The 17,121-nt window shown below is 38.8% G+C and overlaps 1 protein-coding gene across 3 annotated transcripts; it reads left to right on the top strand.

Annotated features, from left to right (window-relative positions):
- Window positions 1–522: 522 nt before the first annotated feature.
- Window positions 523–16,514, top strand: micall2a (mical-like 2a). Of its 3 annotated transcripts, none has more exons than XM_049561337.1 (17): window positions 523–806; window positions 1,952–2,000; window positions 3,273–3,414; window positions 3,604–3,770; window positions 4,714–4,844; window positions 4,937–5,446; window positions 5,588–5,772; window positions 7,998–8,052; window positions 8,440–8,639; window positions 10,788–10,895; window positions 11,082–11,146; window positions 11,328–11,451; window positions 14,223–14,325; window positions 14,619–14,692; window positions 14,778–14,892; window positions 15,017–15,063; window positions 15,157–16,514. In XM_049561337.1, exons 1-17 carry the CDS (start codon window positions 664–666, stop codon window positions 15,234–15,236), a joined length of 2,298 nt encoding a protein of 765 aa, XP_049417294.1. In that variant the 5' UTR covers window positions 523–663; the 3' UTR covers window positions 15,237–16,514. The 3 variants fall into 3 exon arrangements, with proteins under 3 accessions (XP_049417294.1, XP_049417296.1, XP_049417295.1); XM_049561339.1 differs by having other exon boundaries at window positions 8,518–8,639; XM_049561338.1 differs by having other exon boundaries at window positions 4,717–4,844.
- The last annotated feature ends 607 nt before the right edge of the window (window positions 16,515–17,121 follow it).

Below are 17,121 nucleotides of genomic sequence, written 5' to 3' on the forward strand. Positions count from 1 at the left end.
TCAAAATTATGAAAAAAAAAAACATGATCCAGTTTTGTTCTACAGGGGTAGTGGTATCTGAAAATACTAAAGACCTTCTGAGGATTTGTGCCTGTACTAAATGCCGCCCTCACCCCCTCCTTCCCTGAAATCAGTCTGCCCCTGCTACATTATATTTCATCAAATAAGTCGAAATCATTATGACTCATCAGAAATAATCTAGAATAACAAATATACTATAGGTCTGACCAAATTTGGATATGACCATTCTACTAAATAATGACACTGCAATAATGTTTTGTACACCACACCGAGAACTCTGCATTAATTGAGTTTGCAAAAAAAAAAAAAAAAAGTGCATTAAATCTGATCACCAGAGAAACTATTTACCTCTCTGTCTGAGTTTACTCAACTGTCGTTACAAACCATCAGTCCATGTCAATTAGTGTAATGAGCGGAGAAACGCACACCACCAGCTCCGTCCCGCTGCCCCGGCTGTCATTCAGGTAAAAGACGGAAACAGGACGCAGCTGCAGCGCCGCAGTTCACGGTCAAACCTCGAACAGAGACACTTTGTTTTTATCTCTCTTCCCTCTGACTCCTCCACGCTGAGATCTCAGCCTGTTGCACACTTTGTCTGGAGGCTACTGAGAGCACAGCGTCTCTATCTGTCGCGCCGGGAGCATGGCTGCCATCAAGGCTTTGGAGCAGTGGTGTAAAATACAGTGTGACGGCTACAGAGATGTGGCCATCACCAACATGACGACCTCCTTCAGAAACGGATTGGCTTTCTGTGCGCTTATACACAAGTACAGACCGGACCTGATGTGAGTATTTAACTTTGAAGAGGTGGTTATAATGTATGTGAAATTGTGCTGGGGTTTGGTTGTGTAGGCTTTTGTTGCCTCCTGGGGCAGCTGGACACACATGTGTCTTTGGTACATATTAACCTTAGATAGTTTTTATTTTGTTTTCTTTGGTAATCTTGATGCATATCTTTTTCAGTGGTTCTTTTAGTTTAGTTATATGGAAGCCCATCTCTGCCAATGTAATGAAACAAAAAGTTTAGTTAGTATATAAACAATGTTACAAGGCCTTGAAAGTAATTAAATAGTCCTAGATTTGATTTTTTGAGGTCTTAACTACTACAAACATTTTATCAATTTTTTAATTTATTTTTTGTGAAAATGAGTGAAGTCTTTCTATGTAAAAGTCCACATTTCTACCAATCTAAAAGAAAAACTATATACTGTTATTTTACTTCATACTTGCACTTAACTATTGGCAAAATATAGCCTGACTTAGTTCACTCTAATAACCATATTCCTACATGACACTTACCCTGCACAAGAGACCACATACATAGCCTACTACTTGCAATGCTTACCTACGATATTTAAACAACTAAAACATGATTTGTCCAAAAATCTGTCCTAAATTTGGATAAAAGGTGTCTTGAACAGGTCTTAAAATTAAAGTAATGGATGAAGAAATGATACTAAGTCCTTATTTTGATAAAGTTTCTCATTATTGTGAGATACTAACTCATAATTTGGAGAAAGTTTCTCATTTAAGTGACTTACAGGACCTTTTATTTTCATCACACTGGCAGAAATGGGCTTCCCTATGGTTAATGATAGGGAGATCTATCATGTTTGTTGTTTGTTTGCATTGTCTTTGTTTTATCTCTGTTATAGCATTTTCTGTGTATGGTTTTTTCTGTTTTTTTTATTTTTGTTATATTGCATGATATTTTAAAGCATTTTAAACCACAAACTCTGGTTCAGAAAGCGGAATAGAAATTAAGTTTATTATTATGCGTACGAAGGATAATGCCTTAAAAGTTCTATGCTGGTTAATTTTAAATATATACTTATGTTTTGTTTTATTTATATGTGAAATCCTTATTTATAAGAGTTTTTTTCCGCCAGCATGTCTCACTTCTCTGTTCATTGTATTCCTGTTTTCCCAGAGACTATGACTCACTCAGAGAAGAGGATGTGTTTGAGAACAACAGACTGGTGAGATGTCAAGTTGTTGAACCTTTTGTTACATTGAGTGGAGCAGAGTTCGAACTCGAGCTGCAAAATCTGATGCAGCATAAAACATGCACTTCATTAACCCCTTACTCACGATGGCACATCCACAGATACACAGTGTTTGTTCTCGACTTAGCGTTTATGCAGCAGATTGTTTAAATATTTAGCTGTTTCAACATTTTAACAGCAGAGCAGTTTAAGCTTCTGTGGTGGAAAGTACATCTCTGTGCCGCTTCTCAAGATTCCTATCAAACTTTCTGTATCTTTGCTCAGCTTCTGTCCACTTGACCTCATTTATTTTGTTAACCCCCACATGACCTGAGCAGCACAGCATGGGCCGCTCCATTATTTAGTCTTTTTCCATTTTACCAACTTCCTCTGAGGGATACAGGCCCTACAGTGCTACGGTTTGCACTCTGTATGACTTCCTAGTTGTCTTGGATGATGCTGGCAGTGTCAGCAACAAACCTGAGCTCAGGGGAGAGGCTCTCAAGCTATTCATTTTGAATGAGGCTTGCTGTCCTCTGTCACTCGATCCTCATGATGACAGTTCACTTGAAGCCACTGTCGTTGTATTATGCTTAAATATTACGCAAGTAGAAGAACTTTAAACCCCACTTGTGGCCACAGGATAGTGTGTTTTCATCAGGTTTTAGCTTTGATCAACTGTTAAAGATGCTCCCTGTGCTGAAACATGAGAATGTGAATGGTATGTAATTCACACTCTTCTATATTTTATGAATAGCATCATGTTTCTGTTACCAGTGGTTATTTCACAAGATGCTACATAAGAAATTGTCTGTGTGTGTTTGTAGGAAAACCCACATTCTTTCTCTTGTGTGCTCTACTTTTATATCAGCAGACTTGGTATTCAGCGAAGCTCTGCTTTAAATTTAATGAGCATGTCCGTGCTGATCCTAAACAATGCCCCGATATCCTGCTCCCTCCATCCCCTTTCTTATCCCTGCAAGCTCACAGGAAGTGTGCTATTCATTATACAGCCCTTTCCAGATCTCTCCGGGCCTAGTCGCAGAATACTGCTAGTCTATTTAAAGTAGATTGTATTGTCTGACATTTTTACGCCTGCTGTAATTATAGGCGCTGACATTACTGTGCCTGGTGAATACTGTGTTTTTATAGGGCAAAAATGCTTTGGATGTGTGTTTACTTGGTGCATCATAAACTGACATTAAATGTTGGCAGGAGTCAAGGGGCTGTTTCTTAAACTGTGTCATTTTTTCTTTTTATCTGAAGGCTTTTCAGGTCGCAGAGGAGATGTTGGGGATTCCAGCTTTGTTAGATGCAGAAGACATGGTGGCTTTAAGGATCCCAGACAGGCTGAGCATTCTCACCTATGTCTCCCAATACTACAACTACTTCAAAGGACGTGCACCCAGTGAGAATACAGCTGCTTCAAATATCCTTAGCAACAGTGTAGATAAATTTAAGCTGTAACAGTGTATATTTTCTCAAATTCAGGGCTTTTCCTTACATATTTTATTTTCAGTTTTATGCTGAAGTATACTGTTTCTCTCCTGTGCTGTAATGGGATGTTTGATACTGATAATGTTTCACTTCTCCTCAGTGGGAGGTGTAAAAAGGCCAGCAGAGGGCTCCAAGGAGGAGCCATCAGAGAAGAAAAATCTCCCAGTGGTTGCCAAAACCTTTATGTCTAAAACTGCCATTGAGAATCGTTCACCCTCTACTCTCACAGCTCAGACATCCCCCAAGTTGGCCAGAGCTGCTGCTCAGGTCAGTAGTCGTGTCAGAACACATCATCAAATATTTTTCTTGTCTTTCTTGTCTTCCACAATTGCTTTTTTATTTATCATATGTCAGGACAAAGAGGATTTTGTTTATTTTAAAGGTCCAGTGTGTAGGATTTAGAGGGATATATTGGCAGAAATGGAATATGCTACAATAAGTGTGTTTTCATTAGTGTATAATCACCTCAAAATAAGAATTGTGTTTTTATTACCTTAGAATAAGCCTTTGATATCTTCATAGGGAGCAGGTCCTACTCCATGGTGTCTGCCAAGTTGCACAGCCATGTTTCTACTGTAGTCTTGAATGGACAAACCAAACACTGACTCTAGATAGAGCCATTCACGTTTTCACATTTTCGTGTCAGCCATTGTAGTTGGCAGCCCCTCCATGATGAACAGCATAGAAAAAAACAGATTTTTTTAAACATTAAACTACTTTATTCAGTGTTTTTACTGGTTTAAATCATTGGGTTCATTTGTTTTGGAGAAAAAGAGACCTCTGCAGATAATACAGTTCCTGGTAAAAACCTCCTGAATGTTTGGATCTTAAATTATCAGAGAAAAAAAGTTAGCACACAATAGCAGGTGCTGGGCTATCAGCCTGTCTCCTATGTGCTGAACAGCACTGGATGATTTGTTTTGTGATACTGCTTTATTTAGTGCCTTTACTGGTTTTAATCATGTGGTTTATTTGTTTTGGAGAGGAAGAGACCTCTACAAATAATTTGGCTCATGGTAAAAATCTCCTGGACATCGATTGCGGAAGGAACTCTAACCAGCTACAGGTTTCACCTGGTTGCAATTTGCAATCCTCTCCACTAGATGCCACTAAATCCTGAACACTGCTCCTTTGAAGTGAATTAGGTAAACGTAAATAAAGTAACTTTTTTTGGGTATAGCATAACCTCAGTTTAAATTTTGTTTCACAGAAGACGGTTCTGGCAGAAAATGCCAACAAAAGCGGGACTCTCAACAGCAAATGTGTTGCATGCAAGAGCCATGTTCATCTGGTTCAGCGGCACTTTGTGGAAGGCAAGCTCTTTCACAGAAGCTGTTTCAAGTAAGACTTTAATCTGTATCATGTGTTGATACTTTCCTGTCAATTACTGTGTTTGTTGTATTAATATTTTCATGTTAATGAACTTCCACCAGATGCAGCGAATGCTCCAGCGTGCTTCACGCAGGAAGCTACAAACCTGGGAAGAATCCAGACAGTTTTATCTGTAACACCCACCACAACAGTTGCAAACCTTCCCCCTCTGAGACTGTGATCAAAAATGGATCCGCCAGTTCAGCTGGGCGATTAAAGAGTGCCAGCCAGACCCAGCCTGCACCATGCCCCTCTTCTGTGCTATCAGCCCCACTGACAGCCCCACTGAAGCCAGTCAGTCCTCCTCCACCTTCCCAGTCCTGGACGACCTCAGCCCATAAGACCCAGACGGCCCGGCAGAGGTTTTTCCAGGCTGCAGCGCCAGTCACAGAGTCTTCAACAGGTAACAGGAAGCCCACCGAGCCATTGAGTGTTTCAGGAAGGCCAAAGGTCCCACTCAGTCCTGATGACGAGAAGAGCAGAGCCAGGACAAACATTGGAAAGAAACTGGCTGAGGAAAACTGCAACAATAACAACAAACGCCTGTTCACCATCCAATCAGCAGAGATACGGTGATTATACTGTATACTTTCTTTGGCCACAAACATATTCTTCTTTAATACTTGGATATTTCTAGTCTTTCCCACCATCTGTATGGATTCATAATGCCTTGTGTTATTAAGGCTAATGATGAGGGTTTCCTCTCACTGCAGGTTTGGAGATGAGCCAAGTTCAGCTGACAGGCCTGGTTTGAGAAAAGATAAATGCAGCCAAGACCCAGCAGGAAACTGGGCAGGACAGCCCTCCACCAGCCAGACAAACAATAAGGAATCGCCATGTCTGAAGGCCATCAACAAAGACAACACAAGGCCAACAACTGTACACACAACCGCCAAAGGCAAGCTAAATTCATTTCAGTTGTTCTTGATCCATTATTTGACATCTAGCCAACACCCCCCACCACCACCACCACCATTCTCTCTGTCTGTCTCAGAACGCATTCATAGAAAACAAAGCTCCTTTTGTCATTTCTGCCCTATTTATACAGCCGGTGCGTTTAGCATGATGTTAGCGCAATGCTGGATACTGACATTTTAATTTCAGTTTCACACTTTTAATAAAGTTTCATAGTTGAACTGTCATTCTCTTTGGATGGATGTGCATGCATGGGTGCAGCATCCTGACAGTTTTTCAGACAGAAACACAATTACTGTCATTTTTTTTTATATAAATGGTCATCAAATTATCGGCTTTTATAGAAGTCTCCCTATCATGGGAAGTAATTATGTTGCCTGTTAATATGGACCACATATTGACCATGGATATTACTGCAATCAAGATCACCTCTTGTCAGATTTTACTTAGAAATTATCTGTTTGATATACACAGCTATGCTTAGAGCATAATTTGGTTCTTTAGTACAGATATGCAGGTGGTGATCAGTTACTTTAGAGCACTGTTATAGAGACCAGATAATAAACCAGTAGCTGCACTCATTATCAGCTGTTCAGGTGAGTGTGACAAGGAGATGAGTCCAGGGTGTGTTTTGTTTACAGGAACTTGTACAGGTATGTGTAACTGCTTTGAGTGCACACTTCTTTGATAAAGTAGATGTCACATCAGGGCCATAACCACCTATTTAGCATTTGGAGGGCAGGGGGGCCTTCAGGAGAACATTTTTTGAGAATAATATTGCTTGTCACCTTTTTGGGACTTGGAATTACCAACAAAAAAAAACTCAACATATTTTATTTGTTTGTGCCCATTCAACCCTGGGGGACCTTTTTCAATCTGCACCCTCTGCGACCCAACCATTGAGTGAGGTCTTTAGGGAATTCCCCACAGGAGAAATTTTTAGAAACTTAACAGCTAAATTGAGCTTTTGAGAGCATTTTGAGTTTACTTTACCAAATCTCTAACACTTAACAGTGACATAGCCTACATTGCACCCATAGTACATTCTAGTTTAACGCTTTTTAATACATTTGAAAGTAATGAAATGGAGAGTACAGTGTTAGACAATGATTGTACCTACCAACAGCAGTCAAACAGTCAACAGTTTCTGCTTGGGTATGGCAACACCACTTGGACAAACCACATGCAGAACTGCAGTGCACTGTAATTCCAGAACCAGTAATAAAAATAATAATATAATGGCAATGATGGCACTTTGTTAAGTTTATTTATGCTTATGATAACATTTGCTAATGAGTATTATTGGACGGTGGTGCATGGATGCCTTTAATAGTGTTGCAATTTTTTTTCTTTATATTTTTAGGCCTCCATAATTGTTATAGCTGTGGCCGGAGGCATAATGTTTTTGAGTCGTCTGTCTGTTCCATTCTCGTGAGTGCTATATCTCAAGAACACCTTAAGGGAATTTCTTCAAATTTGGCACAAACGTCCACTTGGACTCAGCAATGAACTTATTAAAAAGATCAAGGTTACTGTGACCTCACAAAACATGTTTTTGGCCATGACTCAAGAATTCATACATAATTATGGCAAAATTTCACATAAATGACAAATAGAATGAAACGATGAAGTGATGACATTTTACATCTAAAAAGGTCAAAGGTCAACTTTACTGTGACGTCATAATGTTCTGCAACAACACTTTTGTGGCCATTACTCAATGCCATAACTCAGGATCAGAAGGGGAGACATTTGGTCAGACACTGAATTGGTGTCCACCTTGCAACTGTACTGATTGTATAGATCTTTTGTGCTGCTGGGTTGAATATGTGTTTGGAGCATCCATGTTTTAAAGTTTGTAGCTTCTTTGCAGAAATTTCATATTTGAAACAATGTTTACTGTTTACTTGACTGGTTCAGAGAGGTATAAAAACTGCAAGGCAGTGGTTATAATTTGTCACTACATTGTGGGGGGACATTCTGAGCATATATGAATATTTGGGGGTGTATGCCCCGCAGTATAAGTTAGAACTACTGCCTAGCGTCTGATAAAAATACACATGATAATGTCCCGAGTTTTGAAATTGAGAATGGTTTCAGCAGTTTTTCATGTGACAGATGAAGTAGGATAAGCTTTCCTTTGCCATCATGCTTTTATTCTCATAAGTCATTTATTCAACCCTTTCCATCTTAATCATTTGTCTACAGATCCAGTTCAGGGGCAAATGGAGCTCAAACCTGTGCAAATTGAGCTAGGTTTAAAGTAAGTATCCTCAATCATCCTAATATTCACTATTACCTCATAACTCACTTAGGCGTTGGTGGGAAGGTCACGCAGGTGGACAAAATGATGGTTTGAAAGATTTGTCTTTAAACACCCCTGGACATTCAGCTTATTCACTCCACAGAATGCAGAATCAGTGAGCTTTAGCCTTAACTTTCCCTCTTCGAACGCTCTTATTTCTAATCCCTGCATTGGTTCCTCCATTTCACCTTTTATCATTGCAAAATAAAAAGGTGAGGCCTTTTATATTTTTTACTCTTTATGTTCAGCCTTAAGTACATCTTTGTCAGATCGATGATGTACTTTTACACCATTTTTTAAAAGGTGACACGCTTAAAGACTCACTTCATTGTGTCTTTCTCACAGAGATGTCGAAGCTGAAGCCTTTACTGAGCAACATAAGCCTGGATTCATGTCTACAACTTCATCTAATGTCCCCCTCAGTGCAACTAGTCCTCCCTCGGCTCCAGCACCTGGGGTAACTCCAGTTAGCCTTGTTCCATTTGATCCTGCACACTTTAGGCAAGTGTCTCCCCTGAAACCTCAGCTTGATTCTGGAAACCTTGGTGAGTCCCGTCTGCACATTATAATAAGATATATTTGTCTACTAGAGTCTAGTAGAGTAAGTTTGGACTTTAAGTGCTGGGTAAAAAGCTCCATGTTCAGAATTTATACTCTTGTGGCATAGAAGACAGTAAGTGTAACTATTTTTCAGCTTGTCCGAAGATACAATTCAGCTGTGTAATGTTTGTATCTCTATATATCATGTCTGTGTTAATTAGACTGCAAATGTAAGTCCAATATTCATCCTATTTTAGCACTGCTTTCTTTACCAACTTCTGACAGAAATATTTGACTTTTTATTGGATAAATGCTCCACTATGTTTGTTCACCAGCTAGTTGTGAACTGTTCTGCATGGTGTTTGATTCTGAGCAGTTAGTGCACGGTGAGCTGAATGCACAGCTGAATGGAGTGGCTGAAAGTAATGCTATGAGAGTAGTGAGAGTTTAAGTTTAATTTTTGGCCAAACAACTAAACAATGAGCTGAAAGTCACTATAAGGCTCCATAAAGCCAAGGTGAGCTGCAGATCTGGTTGATAATTCTCTGTGGGTTCATCAATACAAGCAACCCCTTTCACATTGTTTCTACATCATCATGTAGATAGTTTTTATGATGAAAATATCAATTATAGCAGCTTGAAACCTAAACATAACCATGTTCACCATCTTAGTTTAGCTGCGTTGTATGCTAACATTTGCTTATAGTGCCAGAAATGTGGTCTTGAGTCACATGACTTGGACTTGAGTCAGACTCTGAGCTAAGTGCTGCAGGCTGTCCTCCATAAAATGATGGGAGCAAAGGAGGATGACGGACCAAGTCCTATAAAGAACAACAAAGTCTGCGTAGAAGGGTGGTCGGGGTTGATGGATTGGTCAATCAAACAAAGGACTTTAAACTGTAGGAGACTGCTGTTTGTGTCCCGTGTTAACCGGAAAATCAACTTAGTGTTATACTAAATAAGGTGACACATATGTAGTGTCACGTTGTCACATCACAAACCATGATTCTTCTCCTAAACGTAACCTAACCGGTAGGAGAGCTTATTCATAACACATCATAAGAAATGTGTGTGGATACAGTGAAGTCTTGGACAACTAAAATTATGATGACCTCATTATGGCACTAGAGAAAAAGTCAGAGGTTAATGAAAGTGATCACAATTCATCTTGAGGGGAACATGATAGCTGTACCAAATTTCATGGAAATCCATTTAGTATTTTGAGACATTTCAGACAAAACTACAAATGGCAACGTCATGGAAGCACAAGAGGAAAAGTCAGAGGACAACCAAAGTAATTTGACTTCAGCCCCTGGGGTCCATCAATGAACATTGTGGTGGACTAATGGATTATATCCAGGTCTAAAGAGCAATGCCAATGAAGAGGTGCTGTAAAGCTGTATTCCTTCTAATAGCCAGCAGGAGGCAACTCCACTGATTGAAGAAAGAAGTCTGATTGTATAGATGTTTATGCGAAAATGGCCCAACTTCTGACTTGATTTATTATCTCAGTAAACATTTTCCAATGAGTTTACAGTCTCAATTGCTAGATTCAAGTTTTCTTTAGCAAAGCGTGATGTTCATTTTGTAAATTATGGTCCTATATAGAGTAAACTGGACGATAAAGTAGGGTTTGCAGAAGGATGTGGCTACCATGTGACTGACAAGTTGCTACCACAACAGTGTCCTTAGGCTCTCAGTCAGATCCACCCCTTGCTCCTCCACATCTAGACCCTCTCATCCAAATGTGGTCACTCACAAATCAAGATAGTGACAGTCAAAATGTCAGAATAGAGGCTTCAAAACTGCAGTTCTTGAACCAATGGGTGATGCCACATTGTCTGTGTCCATAAATACTCTGTGTTGACTGACTGATAGACAGACTAAAATTGCCATACTTTCTATTTCTACTTTGCACGGAGCATTGGAACAAAAACAATTTCCCCCCGGGGATTAATAAAGTATTCTGAATCTGAATCTGAATCTGAATCTGCCACACCACTTGCATTGCTAAAAGCAAAGCTTTTCTGTGTTTTTACATTCTTGTAGTCTTTTTTTTTATTTTCTGCTGTTTTCTGCTAAAACACAAAAAGGCATCAGCAGATTGAACTCTGCAGATCTCCAGCGTGTAAACCTCCCTGTCCTTATTTTAGGTTTTAAACATGGGAGTCACTCGCCTGTGAAATCCCCAACCAGACGGCCAGCTGTGGAATCTATTAGCTCTACAACGACTGCTTCAGCCAATCACGGAAATTCGTCAGGTTGGTTCCCAGGTTTTTAAAAATGTCATCATCAAAGCCACACGTACAAGGCCTCAGCCATCTTGTTGATTTCATATGAGCAGTCATTTTTCACTGAAAATAAATCAGGTGAAGTCATATGTGACAATGCTTTTCTGAAAAGCTGCCATGAAAGGACTATCTAATCCTATTTTATCTACCTCTTAGGTGCTAAAAAGGGAAAGTATTTGTCACCCACCAACGCCTCCAGGACTGAAATGAGGTCACCCTCTGTAAGTTCCCTCCATTAAGTCTCTTAAGAGATTAATTAACAGCTCTACAAATATGCTTTCATTATATTCCCGGTAAAAAATGGACGACCTTCTTTACGTTTAAGTGTCTAAAGTAGGAATTTTCAAATTAAAGTTATCTATACTTAACTGTGACTCTGAAGTTCTCTTTGTTTTATATCAGGTGAAGTCTTATCATATTCCAGCGGAGCAGATTGAGAGGGACTTGAATGATATTGAGACAAATTTGGCTCAGTTGGAGAAGGAGGGTGTGGAGCTGGAAAAGAAACTCCGCTGCTGTGAGGAAGGTACTTTATTCCTATCGCTCTTCCTCTGCAACTAAATCTCCTCCCTACCTTCCTTTTCCTTGTTTAGATGCGCACACAAAATTGAAGTCAGAAACAAGCTTTGCAATTTTGAAAATAAACACTCACCTATTGGGTAGAAGACGCCAATGCAATGGTCGGTTTTGCTCTCTTGCAGTGAATAACCTTGACTTTGATATTTTATTGTATTTGTGCAAACTGCTAAATCCCACTGCTGCTTCAGGGAGAGCATCTCTGGTGCAGAGTTGCATCCTGGTTGCTTCACACGGGACACACACATTCACTAGCCATCAGCTGGAGCTTGATGTGTGTGTGTGTGTTCGGGGGGGATATACCTGCCATTTCTATTACTGTTTCTGCAGCCAAATGAGGTGAGAGGCACAGACAGCCCACAGGGATGTTGCTTCTCTTTTTGAGGAAGTGGGAGTAGGGGGCCTGATTGCTTTGCTCAAGGTCAACATGACTCGGGTATAGTAATATATATTCTGGTCGATTGCGTTCTTTTTTTTTTTTTCTTTTTTTTTCTCCCTGCTCGCCACCCAGGAAGCCTGAGCATGCAATTGCTTGGCCAGAATTTGACATCAATTGCACACCACGTAGGAGATCATCTACTTCTCAACTTGTCATCGTAAAAACTAAACCCTGACACTCAAGTTCAGAATAAAATCACGTTTGTTCTGGTGATGGCAGGATGTGGACTGTTTTGTCCTCAGTTCCTGTCCCGTTTGGTGGTTATTATAAATGTGGCTTTGGTGTGTGTTTTGATGGATTAATTGGCAAATATTCACTCTATTGATCCACCTTCTCAGGTATTCCGGTCTGAGCTGTGTTGCAGTGTATATCATAAAACAGTGGTGGGCCATGAATACTGCCTTGGGGAAATATTGAAACAGCCTTTAACATTTTATATTTATATAGTAATCACTGTCTCTGTCAAAGCTTTACTGTACTTTGGGTGAAAAAATACTTAAATTAAAGCCAATTCCTGCTGGATTTTTCTAAATCATCATTAAATAAATGATGAAGACAAATCTGTGCTTCATCATGTATTCCCTCTGTGTTGCTCTTCACCCCCTGCATGTTAAAACTTGCATATTAAGACTAGAGCTGCAATGATTAATCAATTAATCAATTAGCTGTCAACTATTAAAGTAATCGCCAGCTATCTTAATAATTGTTTAATCAATTTGAGTAATTCTTAAAGGAAATAAAGTCAAAATTTTCTGATTCCAGCTTCCTAAATGTGAATATTTTCTTGGTTCTTTCTTCCTATGTGACGGTAAACCTAATATCTTTAGGGTTTGGACAAAACAAGACATTTGAGGACGTTATCTTGAGCTTTGGAAAACACTGACATTTTATAGGCCAACAACTTATCAATTAATCGAGAATATAATCAACAGATTATTCAAAAATTAAAATTGTCATTAGTCGCAGCCCTAGTTAAGAGAATGTCTTGGGGTGTAGATAAGGAATGATATTATAGATGGGGATGCTGGGGACTGTCTAATGATTATTTTTAGTATTAATTAATCAATTTATGTTTTTTAACATAAAATGTCAGATAATCACGAGAGATGCTCATTATAATTTCCCAAAATGCTTGTTTTATGTGACCAGCAATCGAAAACCCCCCAAAAAAACAAGAAAAAAACTGTCAAATATGAAGATAAAGTAGATACTTTATCTTCATATTTGACAAAGAAAAGCAACGAATCTTCACATCTGAAAAACTGGAACCAGAGAATGATTAACAATTTTGACTGAAAACTGATTGAAGCAATTAATCGATTACAAATAGTTGTTGTCTTTTCTACTAATCATATTACGTTTAATTCAGTATTTTTAAAAATAAACTGAGCTCAGTGTAAAATAGATTATTCACCCAAGCTTTCATTAAGATTAAGGAAGGTTATGTTATATGCTGAAGTCTATGTTAACAGCATTTTATTCCACTGTTGAACATACCTTTGTTCTGCAGCACATGATAGTTGTGTTGACAATAAGTTTAAAGTATCAGATTTAAGACACTGAAGGTGCAGGGCTGTGTGTCGTTGGCTGCTAAAGTGAAGTGTTGACATGGTCCCAGGAGGTGAGTCACCCTCCATCTCAACAATCCTGCACCCTGCTGCATATCAGCCAAATATCCAAAAACCCTAATGTGTTACTGTGTTACTTGTGTAACTAATACAGTCATGGGGAAACAAAGAGTTGATCTGGTGAAAATAAAATGAGCTGTGATTCTGCGTGAGCAGGGGGGCTCCTTGATTGTTATATTAAATAAAAGGATATCTGTTTGTTTTTAAACAACAATTAAATTATATAATATCAATGAAAACAATTATTCCACAGCTTGCTCTTTAACCTTGGTCGCTGCATTATGCGATATCAGGAGAGCGCAGAGCCAAACTGTATTTAAATGCTGCTGTCTGAAATCTCTGAGCTTAATTTGTCCCTGCAGAATTACATTTTTTTTTGAAGTGCGAGTCATAAACATTTAGTTGAGTTACATTAAACTGTAGTCGGAAGTTAGTCAGAGTTGATAATAAATGCACATTTTCTTACAGAAATTTCTAGAGGGTTGACAGGCGTTGGAGTTGTTTATTATTTTCTACATTAATTAACCACAACTTGTTCATTAATCTCCACTCGATATGTAGAACTTGACCGTTATAAAAGGTTATAAAGGGTCACAGATTGTATCTCAGGGTATTACTGTAATACTGTAACATTTAAAATTTTGTGTGTTTCAGAGGGGGAGGGAGACATATTGATGGACCCACTGATGGTCGACTGGTTCAACCTGATTCGAAAGAAGCAGATGTACATTAGGAAGGAGTCGGAGCTTGTGTACATGTGGGTTGTTCTATAGCTTAAAACATCTGTTTGGTTGTAACTGATTCTGTTTAACTGTAGTTTGTGTTTAACTTTTATTTCTAATCATATAAAATAAGTTTTCAGTGGTATAAGTATGAAGCCTGTCTTTTTTATTCCTATACACTTACACAATGTCAGAAATAATTCAAATGCATTACCTGTCAAATCAAATGTGCTTGTTCTAGATTGTAAACAGTTTGGGGATGGATGTGATGTGCATAATAAACCAGGTTTACATTTTCACACACCTGATTACTAAATGCATATGGCAGAGCCAGGACTCAGGAGCTGGAGCAGCAGCAGCCAGGTGTGGAAGGGGAACTTCGCAGGCTGATGGAGAAGCCAGGTAAGATACCACAGACTCTCCTCTGAACATCAGCTCTGTTAACGTGCTTCTCCCAACTCTAAAGTCTGTCAACTTGGTATCACAGATCATTTAAAGTCCAGAGAGGAGCAGCAGCGGGAGAAGAAGCTGATGCAGAGGCTGGTGGAGATAGTGGACGGCAGAAATGCAATAGTGGAGGGTCTGGATGAAGACAGGCGGAGGTAACACGATGCATTTTAGGATTAATTTTTTACAGCGATGGGATCAGTAATGCAGAGTAATAACAACTTGATATGCAAACAAGACAAAATGCTTAACTAGAGTTTTATTTTTGATTAATTTCAGGGAAGTGGAGGAGGATCAGCAGTTGAATGAAATGATGCAAAATCTTGGTAAGTATTGCACGAAATGCTTTTTGATTTAGATGAGATTTTTTGTCCAATTTGAATGCATCGTTCTAATATGCACTTTTTTTGGGTGAATAGGAGTAAAGAAAGCCAAAAGTAAGAGGAAATCCTCCATCTCAAAACTGTTCAGGCGAAGAAGTAAAAGACGAGTGGAGTGATCAAGGCAATTTTTACTAAACTTGCATTATTGTATTTTATGTGTTATAACCAGAGATTTGAAATGTGCTTTAAGGTTTTTATATTTAAGTACTGCAGTACATAGTGTGCTAATGAGAGGGCAAATGGAGGGATGTTAAATAAATGGAGCATATTGGACTAAATCAAGTGTTTGCTTTCTAGATGTTTCCGTAAAATGTGTTATTTTTGTTCAACATTCACCTTCAGTTCTTTGCTGTTATTCAAGTGAAGTGAGAATTTCTTAATATCTTACAATTCAGTCTTTGCTTTTTTTCACAAGGTGTGTTTATCATTGTTTTTCACAGTTTTTTTTTTTCAAAAAAGAAAATTGTGTTTAATTACGTGGCAGTCGCAGCTGCAAGCGGTTCCCTTATATTGATTAGAGCTCAGGGGAATGTCACAAGAAAAAATGCCTTCAGTCATTGATATGTTTGTTATGTTAACATTGTGTATATTTATTGAATGATTGGTATGAGTTTTTTAATCAATAATTTCAGCACATCAGCTTGCACTGGGTCAAAAAAATTGGATGTTGGGTGTTGAAAAAACAAGCTATCATGGTTTTCTTATTACAGAGGGAACACTGGCTGTTCCACGTGCAAATAGGAATGAGCAGAATAAATGTGTAATCCTTCAACAGTCCTGATCCCAAATGAAATTATTTCAGTATTTATTTAATAATGGATTTTAACAAATTTCCTGTAAGGATATTAGCAGGAGAAAAAAGCCTTGACAATTAAGTTTGAATGGCTGTGGAGTGTAAAATAGAGAGCCACACATGTTGCAGAGTGCAGTTCCTCTCTCACACTGTACTGTAGGTGGCAGCCTGGGTATGCTGTATCACAAGGCAAGAACTTGGAAATCCAATTTGCCACAGTACGGACAGTTAATTTCTTTGCTAATTTTATAAATGCTGCAAAAATGTTCAGCTGTGCTGATGCAATAATGTTATGTGAAAGAGGATTAGGTAGAGCAGTAGCTTATGGCCGGGGAAGGCTTATAAACTATAGGTTGTATTGAGCTCTTTATCTTCAAACCGGGTTTAATTAAACATTACTCTTTACTAATATCTGCATCAGAAATGCTCCGTACCTGAGCTATTAAAATGTTCAAACGTAGTGTGGAGTCACTCATGTGTAAAAATGGCATTCACAGTGTTTGTAAGGACTGAACTGTAATGTTGCTTTTACAGTGTTATTGGATGGTTATGTACTTGTACTCTATTTATAGCATTTTTAAACTTGAAATCTGTAGTCCAATAAATCCTTTGAAGATTAGTGTGTACGAGAGGTTGAATTATTTACTTAACAGCTTCCTTTGGCACACATCTTTCTATTTAAACACATCCTTGAACTTTTTTTATCACTCCACTTCCCATGTTACAGGCTTCAGCAATGACTGTTGATTCAACGACTGCCAAGATCAGACGTCGCTTTCAGTAAGAAACCAACAATGCTGCGGCTCCTTTGCATTAAAGCCGTAATCACAGAGCTGCATCAGTGTGTGCTTTTAAAAAAGGTTTTTTCAGGACGGCATCAAGATAATTCACCAGCGTCAATATATTGCAGCTACTTATAAACTACATATCCCTCATTTTGAGATGCATGAAATTGTGATCATGAACTTGGAACACAATCTTTCTAGCTGAGCAGAGTTGGGGATGATATTGGTACAAAATGCCACGCGTGATGTGGGTGACAGTCGAGACTGAATGTGTGATATTAGAGTTAATTAAAGCTTTGCGCCCCATCTACTGCAAATGCTTGCACTTCTGCAATTAAGAATCAAAGGCGAGGGCTTAGTGTCAGGGGGGTGTCTAATACATGGTTTTAACAGGAATGGGACCTGATTTGCCAAGCTCCTAGC

The sequence above is a fragment of the Epinephelus fuscoguttatus genome, linkage group LG19 (assembly GCF_011397635.1).
Source record: "Epinephelus fuscoguttatus linkage group LG19, E.fuscoguttatus.final_Chr_v1".
In the NCBI taxonomy this organism is placed as follows: Eukaryota; Metazoa; Chordata; class Actinopteri; order Perciformes; family Serranidae; genus Epinephelus; species Epinephelus fuscoguttatus.

Excerpts from the sequence above, each read along its gene's own strand:
- micall2a (XM_049561337.1), top strand. The coding sequence starts at position 664 with ATGGCTGCCATCAAGGCTTTGGAGCAGTGGTGTAAAATACAGTGTGAC. Across the intron at positions 8,053-8,439 it reads CAAATTGAGCTAGGTTTAAA|AGATGTCGAAGCTGAAGCCT; the intron begins GTAAGTATCCTC and ends TCTTTCTCACAG. Across the intron at positions 8,640-10,787 it reads GCTTGATTCTGGAAACCTTG|GTTTTAAACATGGGAGTCAC; the intron begins GTGAGTCCCGTC and ends TCCTTATTTTAG.